The sequence below is a fragment of the Mya arenaria genome, chromosome 16 (genome assembly GCF_026914265.1).
Source record: "Mya arenaria isolate MELC-2E11 chromosome 16, ASM2691426v1".
In the NCBI taxonomy this organism is placed as follows: Eukaryota; Metazoa; Mollusca; class Bivalvia; order Myida; family Myidae; genus Mya; species Mya arenaria.
In genome coordinates this window covers 10,398,502-10,409,133 of record NC_069137.1, presented here as the reverse complement: position 1 = coordinate 10,409,133, position 10,632 = coordinate 10,398,502, and the positions used below count along the sequence as shown (strand labels likewise).

The window sequence follows — 10,632 nt, the reverse complement described above, 5'->3', positions numbered from 1 at the left end:
AGGTGTGTTTAAATTCGATTGTTAAACAATGCTAAACAATACCAATTCAACATTATATTTTGAACATGTAATAAGACATTCTTTTCCAATCACGTAGACAGTATCTAGTATTTACAAGTATTACAGTAAATTATTTTTGTGAAAAAATCAACAACAAATTGCATGGTATGTTGTAGAAATACTAGACACACAATCCTTCTACCTACACGTCAAAATTGTCAAGAAATACGGTTTATAGTAATTTTGTCGCTTGATCGAACTCTTGGTAAACTAAAACCTGGCTGTGCTTTACATTTTAAATAAGGTGTCGATATTATCTCTTTGGCGGCATGTGCTTTTTAATAAAGCGTGCAGTAATCTGACTACATGTTGAAATAGCTGAACTTTTTGAGGACACAAACGTAGCCGTCTAGAGTCTAGCTGCCAAAAAAATGTAAATAATAGATAATGCTTTGATGATTATTGTGATACTATGTTAATCTTGGTATTATATATACGTCATTAATAATTTGATAACCTGATTTGCTCCAGTTTCGACTAAACCGTATTCTGGTTGATATATTTAATAAACAACTACGATCATGTTACGTGTGAAATAAGCTGTGATTTTGGCCACAATAATCAGTACTGTCAAAGGTGATACTTTGTAATGACTTTATTCTATATTATATATTTTCACCACTGACTTTTTATTGTTATATACTTTCACGCTTCAGCATGGTATCTGATATTTATCTTATTAACACGTATTAACACGTATTGTATACAAAGGAAACGTCTGAAAGTGTGGTCTTTGATTTGATAAGTGGTCAACAAGGTCATTATAATCAAGCGATTTGCCTGCGTTATTATGACGTCAAATTATAAACGTTATTCAGTCTATAAACAGACAGCTCAACATGGTCTATAAAATGATGTTTTCCGCGTAATAAGGTTATAGGAGAAACGATTTTCGACCTATATATATATGGAATATATTCTTGCGTTTAATTAGGTCGACGAAATTTTCCTTTAGAACGACCAGTATTATCAATAGATCATATTTTGAAAAGGCCTATCTGTTGCAGTTGAGATTCGCATAACCGTGGCAGAAATAGCTATTCCTATGAACACTGCCGACCGGTTTGACCTGGCAGTGAAAGGCCCGATCGGTTCTTAAATTGCCATAGTTGAAAGATTGTGGGTTCACATTGAATATGTAGAGGTGTTACTAGGTCAAAATGAGCAGCTTCTCTACGGCGGACCGACTTATGGACAATTGAAGTCCGATTAACAGACGGCGCGATGAACAGTCCGACTGAATGACAGGCGTATAGTCAAACACACATTTTCAGTGTGTGTATATACCACGTGATAAATTGCATCATAAATGTTGGAAGGCAATATTTTGCTTCGAATGGAGACTTTAAACTATGATAACTTCACTATTTCTTCACCAGTTTAAATGAAAAATAGCGCAGTATACGCCGCTTAAGTAGCCCCGCCTTCAGTCTTTTAACAGATTTTGTTTGAGAGTTTAGTTTCTTAAAACACTTCGACAGACCTTTTCAAAATACTGCCATCTGACGGAACACTGATATTATTTTGGAAACAGGTTCGTCGATGTGTTTAATAAAGCTTATCACCTCATCAAACTTCGGTAATATTTTTTAACGAAGGCGGAGCTCTTTCAGCGGCAAAGACTGCCCTTTGTTTGATTTAAAATGGAGTACCAAAAGGAAAGTTTTCTTTAATTTAAATCTTTATTGTAAGCAAAATGTTGCTATCCGACGTAGCATATAAGACATAATTTATCACGTGGTATATACTCACTGATAATGATAGGCTATAAGCTATACAGACAAAAATTTGGCAAAAACGACTCACAATTCAGCCGGTCACTTAAAAGGAACTTAGGCCTTGATAGATAGTGATGTTTTTTTTTTGTTTTTTTTAACAAAAACAAAACAAAAAGTGCCAGAGGTGGACAATGGAGGTAATTTAAAAAAGAAAGGATGCAGAGGTAAACAATGGATGTCACTGAAATGAGGCGGAGGCCAATATAGACCATGAACGCAATTAAAACAGATCGGAACCGAGGTAGACAATGGGTGTCACCTAAATGGAGCGGAGGACGAAAAAGTTAATAGGGTTCATTGATACAAAGGGTAAATCAAGCTAGACAATGTAAGTCACTGAAACAGGGCGGTGTTAAAGCAACACTTTGTTTGTCAATGAAACGGAGCGAATACCAAGGTCGAAAAAGTAACCGGGCCGGAAGTAGAAAATGTAGGTGACTTAGATGGAACGCAGGCAGAGTAAGACAAAGAAAGTTACAGGACAAAACAAGTTGTACTCAATTTAAACTTTGAAAACAGTTGTTACTGTTTATATTTATCATAAAAAATCACAATATACAATTGATACCAATGGAGGTACCTTTATTTTTTTCTGTGATTTTTACTATTTTAATATCGGCAAAACTAGCAACATCTGTGCTACAAAACACTTGTTCGGTGAAAATGAGTGCACATAAGTCTTGTTAGCCACTGTCTCTGTGGCGATGCTCATACAAACAGATTAATGTTTTTAAGGCCGTCCAATAGTCAGTTACACATTTGCTTACTTTTGTTTTCAAATGGTTTTTGATCATCGAAATCACTCGGGTGATTTTTCAATTAGCTAATTTCCTAAAAGCGTATTCATTAACTACTATCTTGAAAGTAGCAGGTCGTTTCTAATACTTTTAGTATATTTTCTTAGATATTTGAACTAAATAGGTAATTTGTTGTAAACCATATATTACAAAAATCATGGTGATTTACTGTGATTAGTACATTACAGTACATTTATATATAGTTTAATACTAATGTACGAATTTATGCTCATATTTATAAATGACTAATCCAAAGGTGGTATTAGTTTTCTGTCTCGTCTGTCATACTGATATTTTATTCAGTGACAAGTCTTCTTCCACTGCTTATTGTGAGTATAAACGCCATCCGACTATCGCAGTTGTACTACAGATACCAATAATTAAGAACAAAAAATGACAATACGTTAAGGCATACTATTGTAAACTAATTTAGTCTATCAGAGAGGCGAGTATTGGTAAAATATGTTGTACCATACTCATTGAAATATAGCTTACAAATCATGATTATTGGGAGATTTATTTAAGCAGGCTATATTTGATTAATAATGACGTGGTCTTAAAACAACTTCAACAAAGGCAAAATGACAAGATAAGTATTATTGAGAGACGAGCTGATGACATAAACTGATACTTTATTATATACACAATACACTTTAACATTGATTTGCGAGTAGCAGGCAGCAATCAAATACATCTTCTTCAATTTAATATACAGTTGATCTAAAATTTTCTTAAATCATCTATGTTTATGCCACAGCATGACGTATAAAGTGAAAGGTTATAAGCATCCATAATTAAATATGAATATATATATATATATATATATATATATATATATATATATATATATATATATCTGTTGACAGGATTATGTACAGTAATTATTTTAATGACGGTATTAAATGGTTCAATGTATGTATAGAATGGACAATTTCTCAACGCAAACTGAAATGAACACTTTTGTTCAGTATAAACCGTCCGCAGTTTAGAGCAAAGTATGTTCATTCCTAAACCCTTGGCCAGGTGCCGTCCTGACCGGTAAATATGGTCATAGAACACACCAACAAACACTCAGAAAACAGAAACATAGAACAACAACACGAAACTCAAACGACACGCTAATTACATTATATAAAACTAGGGGTGTTTATCGTGGATTGTTATATCTGATGCCAATAAGTAACATATCGCTGTGCGTAATATAATTCACATTATTTAATTTATTAAGTTCAAAGTGTTCGGTTCCTCGGCTCTTTTGTTCAGCTTGAACCATTGTAACAAATGCAAGGACTTTAGGTTAGAGTTGAAAAGGAAGCCAATCTGCAATCATTTTACCATAATTGGAAGGTGTAGTTGAATAATTGTGAGTACTATTTAATAAAGCGCATATCCCAATTTTTGATCGAGATGAAATCTGATATCAGATCGGTGTATAGTATTATGAAGATGTATATAAAGAAATTACAAGAAGACCATTTGCATTGTGTTAGAGCCTTCAGGAAGAACAACTATTTAATTTAATTCGAATTAGTGAGAACTATAGAGAGAAAAGAGCTTGTTTAAAAAGTAAGTAAGTTTACAGTGTGCTTTGTGTGTTATTGTTTATTTAATTTTGACCGTCAACGATTTGTCGGTTGTTAACGTCATAAAATTATAAATTTATGTGAACTTTTAATAATATTTACTTGTTTCTAGCAGCGCAAACAGAGATTCCTCTTGATACCACACGTTGTTTTTAATAATTGTCCTTATTGCTTATATAAACAATTATATATGTTAGATACAATATTTAAAACATATTAGACGTATTTTGCTACTTTTTTTAGAATGAGTGTGGTAGTATGCTTTGTAATCATTGTTAGTTCAATGGCGATCATTGTTAAGTCAACGTTGATCATTGTTAGTTAAATGGTGATTAGTGTTAATACAATAATGGTCCTTGTTGGTTCAATGATCACCTTAGTTGGTTCAATGATTACCATTGATGGTTCAATAAGTATCATTGTTAATTCAATGGGGATCATTGATGGTTCAATGATTATCATAGTTTGTTCGATGTTGGTCATTGTTACTTCAATGTTGATCATTGTTAGTTTACTGGATTGTTTTGGTTAATTATAAGGCACCGTGTAATTGTTGTATAATATGACGAATAGAGATGGATAAAAAGACACACACACAATAACCAAACCTTTTCCAACACACAACATGTTGATCATTGCTATTTCAACGGTAAAAAGTTTTAGTTCAATGTTTATCAGTGTTAGTTCAATGTTGATTCTTATTAGTTCAAAGATGATTATTGTTAGTTTAATGTTTATCATTGTTAGTTTAATATTAATGCCTGTTTGTTCATGTTGATAATTGTTTGTTCAATGTTAATCATAATTAGGTCAATGTAAATCATTGTTTGTTCGATGTTGAAAACTGTAAAGTCAATGTTAATCGTTTTAAGTTGAATGGTGACTATTGAGAGTGAATTGATGGTCATTGTTAGTTTAATGGTGGTCATTGTTAGTTTAATGGTGGTCATTGTTAGTTTAATGGTGATCATTGTTCGTTAAATGGTGATTATTGTTAGTTCAATGGTGATTATTGTTAGTTCAATGGTGATTACAGTTAGTTCAATGGTGATAATTGTTACTTCTATGGTGATTATTTTTAATTCAATGGTGATTATTGTTAGTTCAATGATGATTATTGTAAGGTCAATGGTGATTATTGATAATTCAATGGTGATTATTTTTAGTTCAATGGTGATCATTGTAAGGTCAGTGGTGATTATAGTTAGTTCAATGGTGATTATTGTTGGTTCAATGATGGTCATTGTTAGTTTAATGGTGATCATGGTAAGGTCAGTGTTCATTATAGTTAGTTCAATGGTGATTATTGTTAGTTCAGTGTTGATCATTGTAAGGTCAGTGGTGTTCTTTGTAAGGCCAGTGGTGATTATAGTGAGTTCAACGGTGATTATTGTTAGTTCAATGGTGATCATTGTTAGTTCAATGGTGATTAGTCTAAGGTCGGTCAATGGTGATCATTGATAATTCAATGGTGATTATTGTTAGTTCAATGGTGATCATTGTAAGGTCAGTGGTGATTATAGTTAGTTCAATGGTGATTATTGTTAGTTCAATGGTGATTATTGTCAGGTCTGTTGTGATTATAGGTAGTTCAATGGTGATCATTGTTAGTTCAATGGTGATTATTGTAAGGTCAGTGGTGAATATCGTTAGTTCAATGGTGATTATCGTTAGTTCAATGGTGATCATTTTAAGGTCAGTGGTGATTATAGTTAGTTAAATGGGGATTATTGTTAGTTAAATGGTGATTATTGTTAGTTCAATGGTTATAATTGTTAATTCAATGGTGATCATTGTTAGTTCAATGGTAGTCATTAGTAGTTCAATAGTGATCTTCGTTACTTCCATGGTGATCATCTAAGTTCAGTGGTAGTCATAGTTAGTTTAGTGGTGATCATTGATAGTTCAGTGGTGGTGATCATAAGTAATTCAGTGGTGGTGATTATATTTAGCTCAGTGGTGATCATTGTTAGTTCAGTTGTAATCATTGTTAGTTTAGTGGTAAGCATTGTTAGTTCAGTGCTGATCATAGTTAGTTCAATGGTGATTATTGTAAGGTCAGTGGTGATCATTGTAAGGTCAATGGTGATTATTGTTATTTCAATGGTGATTATTGTTAGTTCAATGGTGATCATTGTTAGTTCAATGGTGATTATTGTAAGGTCAATGGTGATTATTGTTAATTCAATGGTGATATTTGTAAGTTCAATGGTGATTATTGTAAGTTCCGTGGTGATTATAGTTATTTCAATGGTTTCAAAGTTTCAAAGTTTATTGGCAGATCGGCATAGAATAGCCTTTGGCCATTAACAACATAACTATGGCAAAAACATAAATCAACTATAAAAAGTAACGGAATAATAATAAATATACATCATGTAATTAAATATGAAAATATAAATTGTTAAACACTTAGAAGGAAAAAGCAGAAATTAACAAAAGTTAACATAAGGAGGATTACTATTGTACAAGGAAAGTATTTCTTAAATTCATGGCTTCTTTAATGTAGATTGCTATCTTAGTTTGTCTTTTGCTTAACATTAGTCGTTTAAACATATTTAAATTTGGCCATGATATATTTCCTAGGTATTTTAAGCGTAAGAGTCTAAATTTACTACAGCATAATACAAAATGGTATTCATTTTCTATATAGTATCATATACATAGATAACAGTTCAAGGTCTTTAGTACAGAGTTAGTTGAAATCAATATTTTCATATATATCGTTTATAAATAATATAAATAAAAGGGGAGATAAAGGCTCCCCCTGTTTCAAACCGATTGTAACATCAAACATTTGAGAATAGCTATTGTCTCTAGCTATTTTTATACAGGATTGGATGTCGCTATATATACACTTGATCATGTTGGTTATTTTATAGCTGATACCTGATTTAATCAATTTTACCCATAATGCATCTCTATTAACTGTGTCAAAAGCTCTTTGGTAATCAATGAATGCGCACCACAGTTTGGAACCTTTGTTAAGGACTTTTTGTATAGAAGCGTGAAGAAGGAAAATTGCATCAGCTGTAGAGTGACCATCTCTAAAACCAAATTGACCATCATAATATTTATTGTTATTTTCACACCATTTGATAATTCGATTTCTTAATATTAGTGAATATATTTTGGCAGTAACATTTACTAGAGTAATGCCTCTATAATTTGCCGGCTTAGTATTATCTCCCTTTTTAAAAATAGGGACAATTACGCCTTTAGTCCAGCATTTCGGATAAACACAGTTATCATATATATAGTTAAACAGAGTACAAAGATAAGGCGAAATAAAATCGTTACTGTCAATGAAAAAATCCGCAACGTTTCTATCAAAATCACAGGCTTTGTGCCGCTTCAGCGACTTTATGGTTTTGACAATTTCTTCTATTGATATTTCGCAGTCGAGAAAATCAATGGAGAGAGTTTCGTCTCTCGATATATTATGGTCTCTAATGTTAAATTGACCCTCAGCTTCATTTGAAAATGATCAAAAAACGAATTTTCAGATACATTAGTGGATGACTTAGCAGAATTGCTGAACTTTTTTAATGTATTTCCAAAATTTACGAGGTGCTGTTTTACTTAAAGATGATATCTTTTTCTTTTCTGCCCCATAAAATATATGTTTAGCTTTGCGTTTTGTTTTAGAAAATTTACTCCTAGCGATTAAAAACTGTAATTTATTAACATCAGTATGATTATGATCATAAGTGCGTTTCTCAGTCAAGAAATCACGTTTCGCGCTTTTACAGCTTTCATCAAACCAAGACGCTTTTTTGGTATTTCTGTTTCCGGTAGATTTGCGGCTACGAAAAGTATTCCCGAAACAATTTAAAGAGATGTCATACATCAGATTTGAAAAGTTTTGCAGACAATCGTCAATCGAGGATTGATTGGATAATAATTTTGTATTTATATTATCAAACAGCTCAGACTTATTTGTAAGTGATTGCAAGAAAAAATTTCTTCGGGAAGTATCCCACACAATTTTGTCATATTCATGACAAGTATCATTTATTTCAAGTTCAGTGCAATTTAAAGAAAAATGAACTGGACAGTGATCCGAGAATTCTGTCAAGTCCATAAAATACATTTTATTTATAATTTCATAACTATTGTGATTGCAGATAATATAATCCACAAGACTTGAAGTTGGTTTATTTCGCCACGATCCGTGAAAAGTACAGTTACCTGCCTCTAAACGGCCATTGAGAATACAAAGATCATTCTCTTTACAAAGTGATAAAAGTCGTGTGCCAAATTGATTGCATATTTTATCATTATTACGTCTATGTGGTAGGTTATTTGCATTTTGACTATACCCTGGTAAATCAATATATCGGTCAATGTGTATTTCAGGTATATAGTCCGGGAGTTCACCCGTGCGTGAATTTAGGTCACCTGTCGAATACACATCGCCGAGAATCGTGTATTTACGAATACATGAGTTAAGCTGATCGAAAAAATCAAATTCAAACAATGTGGAGTTAACATTTCTATAAACATAAGAATCATGCGGAGGAATGTAACATACACAAAAGTAAGCATCACGGATTGATTTTATCAATTCTTTTTTACATTTAAACCAAATATAACCTTTATCACATAGTTCGATTAGTTCAATGTAATTTTTGTAGCATTCTTTAATATAAACAAGAACAACACCACTGTGGCGCTTAGCTTTTGAATTAAATTTAGGTCTTGGGCAGTTAAAGTAATCAAAACCGTCAATAGATACATTAGTTATTTTAGAGTTCCAAGTCTCAGTAAGTAATAGTAAGTCGTAATTAGACACAAAGTTTAAAAAATCTGAATCGTCAAGTTTTGCTTTAATGCCTTGGACATTCCAAACTAAAAAAGATAGTTGTGATATGCCAAGATCCTAGCTAAAGCCCGAAGTACGGATAGTTTCAACCGTGTACATTTTGTTCTTAATAAAAAGTTTGTCATATGACAGGTGTGCCGTTTTGCCGTCCTGACGGGCCTTGATCATCGCAGGGATGAGGAACTTCCGGCGCTCTTGGATTTCTGAAGGAAACTGTTCACTACAGCGGATCCGAGTAGAGTTATCACCGCCGACTGTGGCATTGAAACCATTTTGTGCATCCATGTCACGGAATTTCTGTTTCACAAGGACCTTGTCCGGGAAATGATTGAATATTGCGACAATTGGTCGTTTTTTGGAAGTGTCATATTTACCAATTCGGTGGGCTCGTTCGATTTTGATGTTCTCATGAGCATCGGCAATATGAAGTGTGTCGTGGAAATAATCGAGCAGGAGCTTGACACATTGTTCCGAACGCCTATCATCAGGAGATGCGCGCTCCTGGAAACCAAAGAATAACAGATTGTTCCTCATAGAGCGAGATTTGAGGTCGGTAACGTCCTCGTTAACTTGTTTAACTTTAGCAAATTCACGTTCAAGTTTGGAGATTCGATCTTGTTCGGACTTTAGTGACTTGTCGAACTCGGACTGCTTTTTTGAAATGTCGTCGCACAGAGAGGATTCATATGCACGTATAGCTTCAATTTCCTTAATACGTGTTCCTTAATCGCGAGAGCATTTTTCAAGGGACGAAACACGGTTGTCAACTGAGGAAAGTTTTGAAGAGGGATCGGAGAGCTGCTTTTCTATCACATCTAGTTTTGATAGACGTTTGTCGAGAGAGTTAAACAGCTCAAATATCAGTTTGAAATTGTCATTGTCACTGGCTACTTAAGATTGCAGATATGTAGGCTGGCAATGCGGCGGTACTGCGGGTAGTTGTTGCATATTGTACTGGGGGGGGGGGGCGGCGGTGTAAAAAAGGCCGCTGTTTGAGATTGATAAGAATTCATTGCACTTGAGGTGATGGTGATTATTGTTAGTTCAATGGTGATTATTGTTAGTTCAATGGTGATTATTGTTAGTTCAAAGGTGATTGTTGTAAGGTCAATGGTGATTATTGTTAATTCAATGGTGATTATTGTAAGTACAATGGTGATTATAGTTATTTCAATGGTGATTATAGTTAGTTCAATGGTGATCATTGTTAGTTCAAATGTGATTATTGTAAGGTCAATGGTGATTATAGTTAGTTCAAAGGTGACTATTGTAATGTCAATGGTGATTATTGTTAGTTCAGTGGTGATCATTGTAAGGTTAGTGGTGATTATAGTTATTTCAACGGTGATTATAGTTAGTTCAATGGTGATTATTGTTACTTCAAAGGTGATTATTGTAAGGTCAATGGTGATTATTGTTAATTCAATGGTGATTATTGTAAGTTCAATGGCGATCATTGTAAGGCCAGTGGTGAGTATAGTTATTTCAATGGTGATTATTGTTAGTTCAATGGTGATTATAGTTATTTCAACGGTGATTATTGTAAGGTCAATGGTGATTATTGTTAATTCAATGGTGATTATTGTAAG

At 33.3% G+C, this 10,632-nt stretch overlaps 1 protein-coding gene across 1 annotated transcript; it reads right to left on the bottom strand.

Annotated features, from left to right (window-relative positions):
- Nucleotides 1–9,100: 9,100 nt before the first annotated feature.
- LOC128221388 (uncharacterized) lies at nucleotides 9,101–9,577 on the bottom strand. The gene has a single exon (XM_052930002.1). The coding sequence runs from the start codon at nucleotides 9,575–9,577 to the stop codon at nucleotides 9,101–9,103; it is 477 nt and encodes a 158-aa protein (XP_052785962.1).
- Between the last annotated feature and the right edge of the window lie 1,055 nt (nucleotides 9,578–10,632).

Coding starts and splice junctions, on each gene's coding strand:
- LOC128221388 (XM_052930002.1), bottom strand. CDS start 9,577: ATGAGGAACAATCTGTTATTCTTTGGTTTCCAGGAGCGCGCATCTCCT.